The following is a 17,579-nucleotide window of genomic DNA, read 5'->3' on the forward strand; positions in this document are numbered from 1 at the left end:
TATCAATTTGTTGAATAATAAAATAAATTTTGTGCTCTTATTTTCTAAAAATTTGTTACTATATTAATGCTTCGATAATCTATATGATATATCTAGATTGAAGTAGCATGACCTAGTACAAAATTTACATTTATTATTATTAAAATATAGCCGTGGAGAATTGAAGTAATGTTAAAACAACATCAACAAAGAAACAGAAAATACAAATCACATGAAAAATAAAATAAAGAAACAGAGAAAATCTCTACTGACATATAAGAGTTTGGCATAAGGACTTAAAAGTGACTTAATGATTTAATTTAATTTTTTTATTTAATCTAAATTTTTTCAGATGATTGCTTTAAAAACTAGTTATATAAATATAAAAAATAATTAAAAATAAAAGGGCCAATAGAGTGGGTTTACAGGGGCATGTGCTCTTCCATTCAAACTTGCTTTCAACTATTTTATAGTGGGACTGTCCGAAAACCGAACGGAAAATGAAAGCATTTTGTTCAAAACGCTCGTTGATCTCCGAGATTTCGCCTCTACTTTCCTTTTATAACGCCGCCCATCCGAGACGTTTCGGAAGTTTCGCTCGAAACCCTGCGAAATTTCCTGAGGCCTTATACCGAAGAACCAAGTATCTCTCTTCTTTGAAATATCTGTATCAATGCTCTGTTTGTCTCGTGAGAAAAAGTTAGGGTAAAGAATGGGAGTGAGGAGATTTGGAGGAGAGGGGAAAAAAATGAGGATTTTTCCTCTCATTTCCAGGTAGCCAAATGATTGGTGATGAACTTAAATGGATTGAGGGTTTGGTAAATTAGGCCGACACTGTAGTTTTTTGTTGAGAAAAGCATGGGAAAAACAATGGGAGATGAGAAAATTCGGAAAAGATAATAACCATCTATTTTGAAGAATTCATTTTATCAATGGGAACTTGATTTGAAGAACGCCAGAGTTGTTGAAATCTTCGCCGACCATCGCAAAGCCTAGCGTAGGGAGGAGAAGCGTATGGTAGACTAGATCCACATCGCTGCAAAGGAGATCGCCTGCTTGAGGGCCAAGGTGGCGAAATTGGATCGGTCCAAGGCGGAGCTGAAGGCCAGGGTGGAGGAGCTAACCAGAGAGGTGGGAGAGAGGGAGGAGATGCTTGGTGACGACATACCACAAGCCCGATAAAATTTCCCCCCACTTTTCCCTTCTCTTTTCCTCATTATTTTTTAAGGAAAATAGTAAGGAAAATATCATGATATTTTCTTCAATATTTTCCTTTATATTTTTTTTCAATCATATTTTTCATGTCATTCAAACTAAAGAAAATAATTTTTCACATGATCTTTTTTTTCCTTTCCTTAGCATTTTCCGAGAACCAAACATAGCCTAACTAATTCTCCATAAAAATGCAACATGCTAACACTTGGATGCGACAAGTTTTGGCTTAATAGCATCCTATCACACGTTTTCAAGGGTTTGAAGAAATCCCATATAGACAACAAACATATTAAGCATTTAATAATCCTATTGCAAAGAAAAGCCTTAGGCCCATTCAAATCATCCTACTATGGTCCAAATGAAATTTCAAAATTACAACAATACACAACTCATTTCCTGTTACAATTGAATCAACCTAATCTTCATAAAAATTAATATTACAAATCTTGAAAAAAAAAAAAAAATTCAACGGATGCAGGTCACAAGTTCCTCATCTGTATGTAAATAATTATCAGTTTGATTTGATTTGATTTATTTGACCCGATTTCGCATTCAATTATGAACACATAAAACCAAGATTATGAAAAACCCACGAACAACTTCGGTTCAACATCCAAATTTTGATTTGTCTTATTTTTCTTCTAAGAATGGAGGAACCACCCTTGGCAATACTCTGATATCACCTAACGAATAGTCTCTATTCTTGTTTAGGCGCGATTCTGGAGTTAAACGTTTAAAAACCCAGAAGTGAATAAATAATGGTGAACCATTCCTGGCACCCATATGCTAAAAAAATATTCCTAGTTCGTTGTATGATGATTATCCGGATGAAAAATTGACGAAGTACAAAAAACTGATGACAGATTAATTTTGGGTTTTGGAGTAGAAGAGAGATGACCTGCAGAAAATTTTGGGCTGTCCTGGGAACTGTTAGGCTAGAATGGTTTCTTGTTGTGTCTGTTGGGGGTGGCCGAAAGCAAGATTGAATATCTCATTGTAATTGTCCACAAAGTGAACGTCGAGGCCTTCTTTCACATTAGCTGCAAGCTCGTCAAAATCCCTTCTGTTTGCTGAAGGAAATACGATGGTTTTCACACCACTTCTCCTTGCTGCTATTGTCTTCTCCTTAACCTGATTTCATACAATGAAAAAACAAGCTTTCCATGAGTTTAAGACGCAAGTGATAGTACAAAGCAGATCACCAGAATATGGGTGATGCGGGTTTTGGTCAGTAGCTCTAAAGTGTATATTGGGACAGAATTATGCTTGTAAATCACAAAATCATTGATTGGGACCGAGGTTCAGCCAAACATACCCCACCAATGGGAAGGATCTTTCCTGTCAGTGTGACTTCCCCGGTCATTGCTAGGTCCTTCTTGACATGCTTGTTTGTGGCGAGGGACAATAGGGATGTGGTCATGGTGCAACCCGCACTAGGGCCATCCTTTGGGGTTGCCCCAGCAGGAACATGGAGATGAAGCTTGGAATTAGCAAAGAAGGGGCTATCAGGTTCTTTCTCAGCCAATATTGCTCTGGCGACAGTGTGAGCAATCTGGGCACTTTCCTTCATAACGTCTCCGAGTTGTCCGGTAACATGGAGGGCCCCTTTACCCTCTCCTTGCTCGATTTGAGTGGTTTCTATATACAGGGTGGAACCACCCATTGCAGTCCAAGCAAGACCCATCACAACACCCACTGGTGTCTGGTCATATATGCGATCCGCATGGAAAACGGGTTTGCCAACAAAGTCGGACAGATTTGAAGACTCCACCAGGACTTTCTCGGCGGTTTTAGGTGATTCAATTTCTTGGATTTTCTCAGTTTCAGTTTCCACTGTCACCTGTGAATAAAACTAGGACTGTCAGAAATTTGAATGTGTAAACCAGTTCCAACACAAGATGTTGCAGAAAGAAGTCGGCTCCCATGGTTTTGGGCTGAACTAATCAACAAACAATAATGCCAATCAGAGAGTGGAACTCAAACCATTGTAACATGAACTTAAGAAAACATGGGACATGCAGAAGTTGCAAATATTTGTCGTTTTTCTTAGTTTTGATGGTACATGATAGATCTCATAACGATTTTGGCATGTGTAATAGGTTTGTGAAGTCTGAAAACTCCTTGCACTGAACTAGGATAACAGAAAACGGAATTCAGTGTTCCAAACCCTAAACCCCCATCCCTTCCTCTTTCCCCTTTTTTTCTACGTTAATCTTAACTACATTCAAAATGTTCATTTCTTAACAATAATATTCAATTCACTTGGAAGTATTGATTTCTAAAAATACCTTTGAATCAGCAGCACCTTCACCTTCCTGCACAGCATCAGTTGCGGAAGAGGTTTCAGTAGCCAGTTCATGATTGCTATCCTCATTGCTATCCTCTACTGATTCAGCTTCAGACTGAGTCTCCCCAACAACCAAGGTTTCCTTCAATTCCTGAACCCCTTCTGCTTTGACTTCAGCAGCTGGAGGTTCATTTAATGCTTCATGTCGCACAAGTCGCAAGGCAATCTGCAAACCAAATTGGATGCAGGCATGATTATAGAAGTCTAAATTTGTATAAACTCGAATTTGAGAGGTCAGCAAACCTTGCGAAAAATTTTTTCAATTTGTTTTTGAAGATTGCGAACACCTGCTTCTCTGCAATAGTTTTCTATCAAATCAAGAAGAGCTGCATCCGTCAGTTCAGCCTGTAAAAAAGTTTGACTTAAAGCATAAGCATCCCTTTGCAAATAAAATATATCAACTCAGAGAAATTGGTGCAAAACCAAGTAGGAGCTAGAAATCTACAAGTAAACCAATAGAAGCAGCCACATACCAAGCTATGAGTCTTTTAACTAAAGATCAACATTTAAAACATAAATAAGCAAATAAATAAAGCAAAACAAAGACAAACTAACAAGTAAACAAACTACACATGGATCATGATATCCTACGGCTAAAGTGTGTTTATTAAAGGTTGTGAAGTTAGAATGAATTGACATCATTTTGCTCTGTAGAAAAGAATTGTCTGGTTGAATCAAACTGAGAATACAAACATCTGGTATGGGCATTGGGCACTATGCAACTCTTCTCCATGCAAATAATGTACTCTATAAAAATTACTCCAATCATTTTGTTATGAACTCAACATATGAGTCTCTAACTGAAATTCAAACTTAAGGAAAATAAATCTCCACAACAATCATGATATTCTATCTGATGAGGTTTGTATCTACCCTAACCTAGACATATCTAAGGCCTTGGGGATATAAATTTCATCATGGTAATTAGGAGGATAGTGGTTTCAGCTTATCAAAAGAAATAAAAAAAAAAAAAAAAATTATGATATTTCAGATGTTGTCCTTGAGAATATTCACTCAAATGAAATAAGGTACCATGTGGTATGGGAAAGGAAAGAATGTTTATTTGCCACAAACATCAAAACCTAGCCAATAGCTATCCTTAGGATAACCAACATCGTTCCACATGATAGCAGTTTTTCTTTTTTCTTTATTGGAGCTATACCATTTCAAAAGGATGCGAAAGTCTCAAACCCATTACCTTACTCATGGCTTTGTAAACCCTATAGTGCAGGGAAGACCTCACATCTCGTAGATAAGCATGGCTTTAGCCACTTCTTCTAGAAGAGCACCTTTCCATACTAAGCTAAATAGCATGATTTACCAGCCCCACCAATCATTGTAGTTAGTTCACTCTTTCAGAATAAGATTGCATGTTTAATAGGGAAACCTGGTGTGATGAGAAGGCATGCCTTGAGCATCTAACCAAAAGCCTGCTAACCTTAACAGTAATTAGTTTTAGTTCTATTTTCCAACCCCAGTAGGCTATATAGTACAACTATCCAGAATAAAATTTTACCTCTTGTACCAAAATACAGTATGATGGAAATAACTGCCTTACCATCCTAAATCCCAATGCAAGATATATAAAAGACCTGTGTCCTACTCTACTATTGATTGTTACTGAGAAAGAACCAACACCCACAAGTACACTTTCCATGTACTCTGTTGCAGTTCCCCTTTTAGGACCTTTAATGAATTAAATTTGCTTATTAGAGAAGAAAACTATGATGTTTACACACTGCCTATAATCCACAGAAAGGAATCTATACTCTCCCCATAACACCTTCAGGCCTGAAATTAGCACAAGCAGATAAAGATGCAGAAGAAAGGAGGACACCAACCTGTTCCGGTTTGATTCCACATGCTTCCCGGGTATTTTTCTCTAAATAATCTCTGGCAATATGCATTTTTTCATCGGTGATGTACCCAGCTACAGAAATAACCTCCATTCTGTCCAGCAGAGGATTGGGAATCATTTCCACAATGTTTGCTGTGCATACAAACAGAACCTGCAATAAAGTATTCAAGTATGAGGCATGAAGTCACAGAATATTCATGTCATAGTATTATATAAATCAGAATATAGTGCAAAAAAATAAATAAAAGTTTGAAACCAGAAATATGATTCAAAAGTTCACAAGCGATTTCAGAGGCATTTGGCGGAAATCATGAAAAACATCCACTCAGCGATATATTCTACACTAAAACAGAATTATTTAGCATGCATATGCATCATTATTGAAGAAGGATATTTTACAAGAGCATGGGTAAATGCATATGTCAGTGTCTGTAAGTTGTATCCAACAATCTGAATTGCATCATGAGGTGGTTGAGAATGGGGGGAGGAATAACTATAGAAACGGATGTGAGGGAGTTTATGCTAGAGAAGAAAAAGCGAAAACTTGAGAGTTCACTTCCCAACTTTTTACATATGCTAGCTTAGACTATTGTTAGATTTTTTTTTTTTTTGATAACCAAGGAACCTTCCTTGGCCAAACCCTTAGAACTCTCTATGGGGACCCAAACCTCACGGTGTTGACCGTCCTACAACAACCAGCACCAGGTAAATTCAGGGTATCATCAATGGTAGGATTCGAACCCAGAACTATGTACCACTTACAGGGACCACACTTCCCAGTGTTCGCCATGACCAAGATTATTGTTAGAATATTATTGTCAATATAAGCTTTGCTTTAATGGCCATACATGATTCTTTCATGTTAATTACATTTTAAATCTTGTTTTAGATTTCTTGTCATTTAAATGTTTTAAGCAGATAGTTTAGCTGGTTTCCAGTTTTAAATCATTTGTGGCTGTCTGGCTTCACCTGGCATTTTCCAACCTATTCAAGAGTGAATTCTAGTCAGCACTACCAGATCTCATCAGGACTAAATCAGCCAGAATGCAACCCCATTATCACTTAGCTTTAAAAACCATCTGGTTGTTGATTCAGAAATTTATAAGCTACAAAGTTGGCATGGGAACCCAGAATTCATGCAAAGGACTGTATTAACAAACCTTTGATAGGTCTATTGGAACATCGAGATAGTGATCTAGAAAATTTGCATTTTGTTCTGGATCCAGAAGCTCCAACAAAGCACTTGCTGGATCACCGGCATGTCCCTTTCCCAACTGTCACAAAACACAGCATATTTGAGAATGACAAAGGAAACAGTTGTAATCAAAACCCAAAACCAATAATGATAGTAAACAAGCTCCATATACACAAAGGACATCAGCAACTAATAAAAGTTGACTACCAAAGAGTACCTAAAAAGAAAGAACATGTATACACACTGATTGTGAGAATAATCCTAGCCAGCCCATGATATAATACCTTGTCAATCTCATCGATGAGAACTAGAGGGTTAGCTGTTCCAACGTTTTTCAGACATTGCACCATCTTGCCTGGCATTGCACCAATATAGGTTCGACGATGCCCCTAGATATGAATTTGAAATTAATAAAAGAAGAATTTGCATAATCTCACAGTATGACCATATATATATATTATAGAAATATAAAAAGTTCAAAGTTCTCAACTACCTTGATTTCAGCAACATCAGCTAATCCTCCAACTGAAAATCGGAAGAACTTACGATTCAAAGCACGTGCAATAGATCGACCAATGCTAGTTTTTCCCACACCAGGGGGACCAGAGAGGCAGATGATTTTTCCTGTGATTAATTAGCAAATATCAGGAATCTTGTAAAGCTTCATTCATGAAAATTCTATATTAAATTGGAAGTGTATGCCTTGCCTAAGAGATGTAGTCCAGCAATTCTCTGGACACTCATGCACAACAAAATTTAGAGTCAACTAACACAGTTTAAGGCCTAGGCAACAGGTTAGTAGTTAGGTATTATCTTCTAGGGTCACTTATCAAAAAAAAAAAAAGAGGGTATTATCTTCTAGGGTCATTCAGAGCACAAGCAATTAAGGATATGAGGTACTGTCAGTCAGTAGTTGTGATCTTAATTCAGAGCTCATATATATTTTTCTGACTCAATAGATCTCTCAATTTGTCCACATATATTTTACTAACATAATAAACAACCTAAATCCCTTCCCTATTTTACTTGTACATGGCATGTGATACTGCATTTATTAATGTTCAATATGTTAAACATGGCATCCAAAAACTCGCTGGAAAATATGAAAACATAAACTTATTGAGATCATCCAAACCACTAAAAAAGGAAGATCCTACCAACCTTGTGAACTTCCCCTGAGTTTTCCAACAGCTATGAATTCCAATATCCTTTCCTTAACATCAGTCAAACCATAGTGGTCCTCGTCAAGGATTTGTTGTGCTTGCATGACATCAAAGTTCTCATCACTGCATTTGGATTAAAGAAAAACAATAAGCAAGACATAGAAGACTCCAAGGTCCTATCTGATATCATTTTGTGGGATTTTTGCCTTGATATATGTAATGACACATGCTGAAAATGTCATACCCTGAGTTTTTTGGATGAGAAGTTTCCTGCATGGGATCTAAGTCAAAAAATTTCAATTATAATAACATCAATAATTAACCAAGATCTAAGTTTGACTGACTGATGTTTCCTAACCATTCTCTAACCATAGATTCCATATCAATCAATTCTTTTTTATGCTAAACAAAAATCCATTCTAAATGTGCTAACATCAACAATGGTTTTATGTTGTACTATTAATACCAGAATCTATAAAACATCCTCTACTCTCAATTAAATAATACAGGAAGAATAGGATAAAATCCCAAAGCATAACAATTCAGTGTCATAATTGAGATCAGTAACCAATTGTCTATTTTTACCAATGTTTTCAGAACCGGACCGGTGATCGAACCAGAAAAGTTACCGGTTCACGGTTCACTGGTCGGACCGGCGGTCGAACCGTTATTGAACCGGTGACGTCATAAATATATAATTTATATATTATTAAAATTAAAAATAATTATAAAAATTTTAAAATATATATAAATAAATTAAAAATCAATAATATTATCAAATTAATTCATATAAATTTTTGTAATTTTGTTAAATGAAATATGTAAAATATTTAAATGTGAAAATATTAAAAATGAAAATTTAAACTAATTTTATCATTTTTAAAAATATTATATTATTTTTATTTAACATTACAAAAAAAGTTGAAAATCTAATATATATTATTTTGTTTAGCATATTAAATAACAGAAGCTGTGTAGCTGAGTGGTGGCTAGGATGCCTTCCGAATTTGGGGTCCCAGGTTCAATTCCTCTTGGCTGGGGGACTTTTATTATTTTTTTCATTGATTAGGTTGGTTAGGAATCCCACATCGGATTCTAAGAGAAGTGAGGATGCAAAGGGTGCCTATAAATGCATTGCCTCACTGGGAGGGCTTAGGATTAAGCCCACAATATGGTTGAGTGGGGTTTGGGCTTTGTCATTTTGAGACAAGGCCCAGAATGGGTATTTGTTGAGGCTTTTTTATGAAAGGGAGCCTTTAAAATGGAGGTTCAAATTGAGCCGTTCGGTTCAATTGGAACCGTCCGGTTCGACCGAGTCACCGGTCCGACCGTTGGTTTCGACGGTTCGTGGCCGGTTTAAATCTTAAACGGTTCAATAGGCAGATCGGACCGGAATTATGACCGGTCGACGGTTGAACCGGTTGGACCGGCCGGTCCGGTCCGGTTTTTAAAACATTGATTTTTACCAAACACTGCAGTTAAAGCATGATGTCAACATATTATTCGAGCTTCTATCAGCCTTCCCACTAAATAAATAGAGATGAAAACATCGACATGTCAACCAAATAAAAGAAATATCATCTGAAGAAACTAATGGGTAACCAAACAAACCTGTAATTCCCCCAAGGCAATGCAGTCAACCAATCAAGATAATTACGAGTTACATTAAATTCACTTGAACTGGCCTCCAACAGCTGCAGTTTTGTAAGCTCTTCTTCTATGACTTGCAAAACATGAGGTGGGCACTTTTCTTTCTTTGGTTCAAGCCTTTCCCTGAACTTTGCTGCACAAAAGAAATAGAAAGCAGTACAATAGTTACAACAGAACTAATATACAGCTGCATCTAGATCAACATAAGCCTTTTATCCAACTAAATACCGTAGCAGCACTCACAGTAGACACAATGAAAGGAATGAACCCTAGTTATGACCATAGAATGCAGCTAGCAGCCCTAAGTAAATATAAAAGGATTTTTCACATTATTTCTAAATCTATATGCAGAAATATCATAAAAAATTAAAATCATCCTATTAAAAATTGTGGCCATCAATTTTCCAACAAATGTTTGGGTAGGAAATCCACTATGCCAAACCTTAACAATACAACCAGTTGCACATGCACCTCTTTATATACCTTGTGCAGTATATGCAACATGGACAAGACCTACCATCATCTAGATCTAATTCAATCTAACTAAACTAACCGGAAAGAGCTGTTTTGTCATCTGTCTCCAATCCAAGTTCCTGCATAAAGCCAATTGAAATCCAATAAAATTCAAACTAGAAACAAACAATTGATTTAAAATCAACCTCAAACAAGCCCAGTTATTTTATTTCCTATTAAATATAGTTTGTAGGGATGCAATAACAAATGGATCTAATATAAAGGATAAATAGCTACAAGATAATGAAGCCATGAACCTTCTTTATGGCCTTAAGCTGCTCATTCAGCAAGTAACGACGCTGCTCTCCACTTATCTTTTCTTCAATTGCTTTTGCTATTGATTCCTATAATTAAACCCAGAGAAGTTAAAGGGAAAAGAAGTCAAAACAAATCCATCTAGAATGAAGAACTTTTACATAGAGGTGCAATACAAAAACACTAGAAGAAACACCTGAATCTTGCTGATCTCCAATTCTTTCTTTACTAATTCCAGAGTAAGTTGTAAGCGTTTATGCACCTGAGTGGGCAAAATACAGCAGAATTACATAGACACTCTAGATGTGACCGACCTAGATACATAAATTAACAAAGTGTACTTTATATTTATGCCAGATGAGAAAACGTATGAATGTCTCCCATCCTCCACAAAATACTGAAGTTTGTCTCCAAACTTCTTCACAGTATACTCCACATCAAACCTAAATTAAAAAATCTTTATTTAAGAATACTTCTATCTGAAAGATAGTGCTATTCAGATGGCTATAAAAAAATGCTAATGCACAAAAAACACTTAATTTCAGTCGCCAGAGCTCATATATGTGTCAAATACCAGTTATCACCAAAATCTATATATGTCAAATACCACTTACATCTAGTTCTTCAAGCACTTGCTGGCATTGCAATTTGTTCGCACCAGATATTGCAGCTCCAAAATCTGCCAACCTTGGAAAATTGAAATCACCTATGTGCTGCCAAATTTAGAAATGACATTTTATCATGACAAGATTGGTAAATTTAATTGATGATTTGAGCACATTCCATAGTATAAACACATGAGCATGTGAAGAAATGTACATAAACACACTTCCATAAGAATACACAATCAGGAACCGATTCATGCATACGAGGAGAAGACCACCAAGATGTTGAGAAAAAGAAACCCAAAAGTATCAAGAATCAATTGTTTGCAGACAAGAAAATGAAAATCCAAATATACGTATATTTATCCATAGCGTAATCAGAAATTGAAGTTCAACATAGTGCATGAACACCAAAACCAAAACAACAGGAAAGTGCAATTATGCTGCTGAATGTTCCAACTGTTTGGACTTATATCACAGCATCATAAAAAAAATGTTATTATCGCAAAGAACAGACAAGCTATTAAGTACCAATAAAACAAACCTTCACAAAAGTTCTGCAGAAAAGATAAAATGATACAAATAACGAGCATATAGAAGAACAAGAATCCCAAATCTAGGAAAAAGAACACACTTGAGTATATGTCTGAACATGATCTCTCCAAAGGGAACTTGTCTTCAGGACATCTCTTAGAGTTGATATAACCTCAAAAGATGTTGCTTTTATAACATCATCATCCTTATCATATGGTTTATCCTGCAACAAAAAAGATCAAAAGGTTGAAAGAAAAGAATGCAAAACTATCTATTATATCTATAGAACCTCCAATATTACATAAAATTTAGGATAAACTACACACTTACTTAACCCAAGGCCCCAACAAACCACACTGAACACCAACACCAACACAACCCAAAAGGCGTAGACGCACTTTACCCCCTAAACTGTGAACATAGACAAAAAAAAATCCTGGACAATTATTCATTTGAAACACTTTACCCCCCTTATGCAAATTTTCCATTGAAAAAGATAAAGATGAATTTTTTATTATTATTTAAGTTCTATTTTAACAACAAATTTGCCCTTTAAAATAATAAAATTGTGAAGCTTTCCTCCTTCCTCTGATTCCCAAGAAATCATGGCAGCAGTATCGCAAATTAGATTGCCAAGAAGAATTGCAAACTCAAATTTGTTGATGAGGGAACTATTAAAAAGGTGCCTAATAAAAGGGGGGTTAACACATTACCATAATTTTATAACTGTAAGATTACCATAAAATAATAAAAAGCATGATTTTGACAAATAGAGAGAGAGGACTAGAAAAGGAAGTGTAGGTTTAATAATTTCAGACTGGATTTGAGAAAGTTAAGAAGAGCAAATTTAAGAGATAAGAGAGAAATTGAAGATCCAGAGTTTGAGAAAAGTGGATTTAACAAGTTGTGAGAGGATTGAAAATATGAGTGTGATTTTCATTATGGGTTTGAGTGGTGATATTAAAAGACAAAAAAAAAGAAAAGAATGAAAAAAAAAAATTAAATCTTAAAGAGCCAATGGTGGCTCTAGAGAGAAACGGGATTGATAAAAAGGTAAAATTGTTTCTTTAATACTTTTGTGAACTCTATCACTCCCTCAGAATAGTTTGAGTGGTCTTTGTTTGCTATTGTAGTTCATGGGGGCAAAGTGTAACCACCCCAAAATAGTTGAGGAGGTCCTTGTGTAATTTACCCTAAAAATTTAACCATGAAATTGCAAAATAATTAAAATGTGGACTGCATGCCTTGAGATGATCAACTTTGACTGTAAGGGGTTCCTCGCTGACCTGCACAGAAACCATAAGTATTTCAGCCTGGGGAACTTTGCATCAATAGAAATTAAGGCATCATCATATGTTTTGAAGATAAGAAGATTTCCAAAATATTGAGAATATAATACAGACAGGAAGTACAAATACATGAAATGAGAGAGTATATTACGAATAATATCACTTATCAAGGCACCAAGCAAAACTTAAAGTATTTGTCTCCTTCCTACTCACCATCTCCGTTACTCGAAGCCGCCTATGACCAATAAGGACCACTTGGTCTCCTTGGATACTTGTAATCTGGTTTATAGTGTAAAAGATTTATGAAAAGAAAAAAAAAAGAGTAAGGAATGAACATTCTTCTTGTTGCTTCCAAGTTGACATTAAAATTTAAGCCACTATACTTGCAAAAGAGTTGCAAGAATTTTACATACCTGGGCCAGTGTCCCAACATCATGAAGACGATTAAACAACTCTTTTCCTTTAAGATCATATATATTTTTCTCTGTTTCAGAGCCAGATGACAGACTGGGCTCAGTCCCAGGCTCATCTTTAAGTAGGAAAGCACCAGCGTAAGGGGCCTGCCGTTTTCGACTTTCCACCAAAGCTGCTAACAATTTAGGATCCTGAATGCAAAACATATTTGAGTCACTTGTCTCATGAAAAGATGCAGCAGGAACTGAAAAATACTAAGGAATATTGATAGCAGCAATAACCAATAAAAATTTCCTTGAAATGTATAACATTGTCAAACTTCTAATTGGGATTCTAAATGGTAAGATCTTATTTATGTGTCATTTAGAATCAGCAGTCTCGTTTACCAAATGCTAGGGACTACATAAATTGGATGAGTTAACCTCTCTAAAAGCAACATAAGCCAATGTTTATTCTAATGCAAGACTGAAATTTTATAATAAATTTTCATGGAGAGCATTGGGCATTTAGCATGTGTTCCACTGCAACTGAAGCAGTCCTACAGCATTTGTTTTACGCTTCAACAACTTTACATCTAATTGTACAACAGAAAGCAATGCCAACAGCTCACAAAATTAGAATAGAATATAATGAGGTACACCAGGACGACTAGCAGGAACCCAAAAAGGAGAATTTTTCGGATTAATGCAAACAAATAACATTCATACCTTCACATAAATTGGCATATAGAAACCCGGAAACAGCGGTCTGTGTGGCAATGGCAATGCTAAAACCTGCCCAGGGGAAATGAGCATGTTATATGTAAAGAAATACATGAGCAACCGATAATGTCGCTAAGAAAGCAATTGATAATCCTCCCACAGCCCACATGATTAGAATTTGTGAACACTAACATTAGCTTAGTCACGGTAGCTATAAATGACTAGAAAAGGTACTCAGATAATCATAGGAAAAAAAAGGGGTAATTTTGCAACTTCCACCAGTGTTTTGAATGCACATCATGAATGAGATTTCCAATAATGCAATCGATTTGTGCATTTTAGGATAAGCGTAAAAAAACCGATGCAATCAATATTAAAGTGAAAAACCGAACCACAACAAAAAATAAAATTCAAAAGCTTCCTTTACTTTCATTTTAAAAATTCCTCAGTAAACAAACAGATCATCAAGAGAACAAATTTGAATCCAATTAATGTATGTATGAAATGATAGATTCAACCACTTATTAATAATTATTAACAAAGTTAACATTTGTCTTATCCTATTAACTCAAACGCTTCATCTTGTAAGTCAAATTCCTCTTTTCTCAGTAAAAACGAAAAAACACTCAACAGTGTCTAAAATCCTATTCCCTTTTCCTTCTCGATTTTCTCAACAGCCAACCAGAACATTAAAACAAACCCCAAACACTTCCTTTCAATTTCCCAAACTCCGCAAGCAAACAATCAAAAGAACAAAACTTGAACTCAATCACTAATTGCATCAACCGGCCAATTCAACCCATTGCCAACAATTATTAACAAATGCAACTTTTTTCCACCCTATGACTGATTCCACTTAAGTGTAAATTAAAAGAAAATCAACCAAATTTTGAAATTTTAGATTTTAATTGTTCGCCATCTGGCCTTTGGGACATTAAACTTTCTTTCCCTTCCCTTTTCTTTTAACCGCTTTTTTCTTGCGGCAGTTTTCTCGGAAACCAAACGGAGCCTAGACATAGAAAACAACGAGAATCTAACCGTGAGACAGTCTTCGGGTCGTGGACTGGTCGGCACTATAGCCGATGAAGCCTTAGATTCAGCTTCATCAGCCGCGGCTTCAGCTGCCTTGCCCTCGGCTCCAACCACTGGGTCGGATACATCACTTGAGTCGGAACAGAAAAAGGCTCTTCCACACGAATTAGGGCTCCACCGATTCACTCCTCTGAGTTGACTCAGAACTCGGAGCAATGGAGTGCTCGACTGAGTACCTTGGCGAAGACTCGGTGTGATATTACGGAATCGCCCCTGCAACCCCGAACAAGAGATGACCTTCAACATTGCTATATACAGAAAGAGATTCGAGGATTAAAATGGAATTTTCAGTCTCTGTGTGCCCTAGCTCTCTTGAAGAAAAAACGCCATTGATGAAAAGCTTGGAGAACAAGGTACGAATTTTCGGGTACTGCAGCCCAAAACCTTCCTTAAACCCTTGGGTTTGTGTCCATTTTTTGGGTTGACGAATTGATCCTCCCTCCGATGGAGTGAAATTACTTCTTTGTCCTTATTTGTCCTCACTTTGCCTCGAGCCTGATGGTGCCAGAAAGTTCAGAAACTCTTTTATTTTTTTGTCATTTTCCCTTTTTTTTTTTTTCAATTTCCTAAATATATTTACTTTTTATTTTTTCAAGCATTAAATTGTTTCAAAAAAATTATTTTATTACTTTATACAATTTATAATTTTGTATACCACTTTCTATATTTTCAATTATTTCTTGTAAAATTACAAAAAAAAAAATCATTTAAAAATATCTTAAACCCGATTTGGAAAAAAAAAACACTTTATTTTAAAATAAATTTAAAAAACAAAAAGAAAAACGTAAACCAAAAACTATTTTTTATTCTTAAAAAAGAAATAGTATTTTATTTTCAATTTTTTTGTAAGATAGTTTAAAAATAATAATTATATAAATATGTAAAGTGATTAAAAATAAAATACTAAATATAAAAATTATTTTAATTTTTTTTAAATATTTTAAATTTAAAATAAACTTTTATTTTATAAAATATCATAAAACAATTTTCAAAAATTATTCTTTGAAACTATTTTTAAAAATTGTTTTTTAGAATAGTTATCAAATAAAACTTAGCTTATTTTTTTATTTCTAAAAATTATTAAAGAAATTAAAAAAAATAGGAAAATTATTTTCTCATTTTTGCTTATCCATGAAAAATAACAAAGAAAATTAGATACAATTAAATCAATTAAAAATTTATATGTTTTCAAATTATTTAATCTTTATGTTAAAGAGTTAAAAGTAAGTGAAATGAATTTAAAGTAAAACAAGACTTAATAAGTTTGATTTATTAACAAATATAGTAAATAACTCAAGATTCAAGTAATAATGCAATTAATATTATAAATATATGAAAAATAAATAAAAAAATTTGGTGTCCCATTTTTTCACTAGACAAACATAATTCAAATAAAACAAATTTTAATATATTAGATTTATTAATAAGTCTAATAGTTTTTTAAAAATAATTATAAATCAAAATAATAAATCTGTTAAATATATATATATATATATATATATATATATATATAAATTGATTCATAATAATTTTATTATTTTTTTCTCTACATAATTACATTTTTATAAAATTTATACACCTTGTATTAAATTTATTAATGAGTTTAAAATTTTTAAAAAGAAATTAAAACTTGAAAAATAAATATAATCACAAAAAAGATAATAGATAAAAATTTGCATGTTATAAATGGTGATTTTATCGTATTGATTACATATACAATTATATTTTTTGGAATTTAAAGTAAAACAAGACTTAATACGTTTGATTTATTAACAAATATAGTAATTTTTAAAAATAACTCGAGATTCGAGTAATGATGCAATTAATATTCTAAATATATGAAAAATAAATAAAAAAATTGGTGTCCCATTTTTTCACTAGACAAACATAATTCAAATAAAACAAATTTTAATATATTAGATTTATTAATAAGTCTAATAGTTTTTAAAAAATAATTAAAAATCAAAATAATAAATCTGTTAAATATATATATATATATATAAATTGATTCATAATAATTTTATTATTTTTTTTCCTACATAATTACATTTTTATAAATTTTATACACCTTGTATTAAATTTATTAATGAGTTTAAAATTTTTAAAAAGAAATTAAAACTTGAAAAATAAATATAATCACAAAAAAGATAATAGATCAAAATTTGCATGTTATAAATGGTGATTTTATCGTATTTATTACATATGCAATTATATTTTTTGGATTTTCTCCTTAGGTAAATATATTTTAAATTAAATAAGACATGATTAATAATTTAAAAATTTTAAAATTGATCAAATTATTTGTATATTTAATAAAAATATTATAAAATACTATGTTTGTAATTGAATATTGAAAGATTAGATGTAAATGGAAATGTTCTTTCATTTAAAAAATTTAAACTTTATTCGTTTTTTATTTTAAATACAATACTATTAAAAATTATTATTTTTAAATTATTATTATTATTTAACAAAAAAAGAAATTAATTATATTTGTACGAAGATACTAATGTCTTTATTTTTTAGTATTTTTTTTATATAAAATACATAATTTATGATTCTTTTAAAATATTACAATTTATGTAAAAATTATTTATTTTTATTTTATTTATAAATAAAACATTAATTTATTTTTAATAAGATTTAAATTAATATTATATAAATTAATTTTATAATGTCTTTATAAAATCAGAATAAAAATTATTTAAATTTTTTTTTTTTAGAAATAACTTGAGAAACATCTTTATTTTTATAAAAAGTTTATTCTTT

General features: G+C 33.3%; 1 protein-coding gene across 1 annotated transcript; it reads right to left on the minus strand.

Annotated features, from left to right (window-relative positions):
* Positions 1–1,468: 1,468 nt before the first annotated feature.
* LOC117930785 (lon protease homolog 1, mitochondrial) lies at positions 1,469–15,197 on the minus strand. Its single transcript, XM_034851514.1, has 20 exons — positions 14,757–15,197; positions 13,725–13,790; positions 13,017–13,208; positions 12,817–12,882; positions 12,559–12,600; positions 11,415–11,537; positions 10,790–10,888; positions 10,372–10,437; positions 10,178–10,264; positions 9,961–10,000; positions 9,369–9,540; positions 7,756–7,880; positions 7,088–7,218; positions 6,879–6,983; positions 6,560–6,673; positions 5,383–5,550; positions 3,785–3,886; positions 3,483–3,707; positions 2,510–3,034; positions 1,469–2,325 (listed from the first exon to the last, which is right to left on the minus strand). The coding sequence occupies exons 1-20, from the start codon at positions 15,054–15,056 to the stop codon at positions 2,125–2,127; spliced, it is 2,949 nt and encodes a 982-aa protein (XP_034707405.1). The 5' UTR covers positions 15,057–15,197; the 3' UTR covers positions 1,469–2,124.
* Positions 15,198–17,579: the final 2,382 nt, after the last annotated feature.

The sequence above is a fragment of the Vitis riparia genome, chromosome 14 (genome assembly GCF_004353265.1).
Source record: "Vitis riparia cultivar Riparia Gloire de Montpellier isolate 1030 chromosome 14, EGFV_Vit.rip_1.0, whole genome shotgun sequence".
Lineage (NCBI taxonomy): Eukaryota > Viridiplantae > Streptophyta > Magnoliopsida > Vitales > Vitaceae > Vitis > Vitis riparia.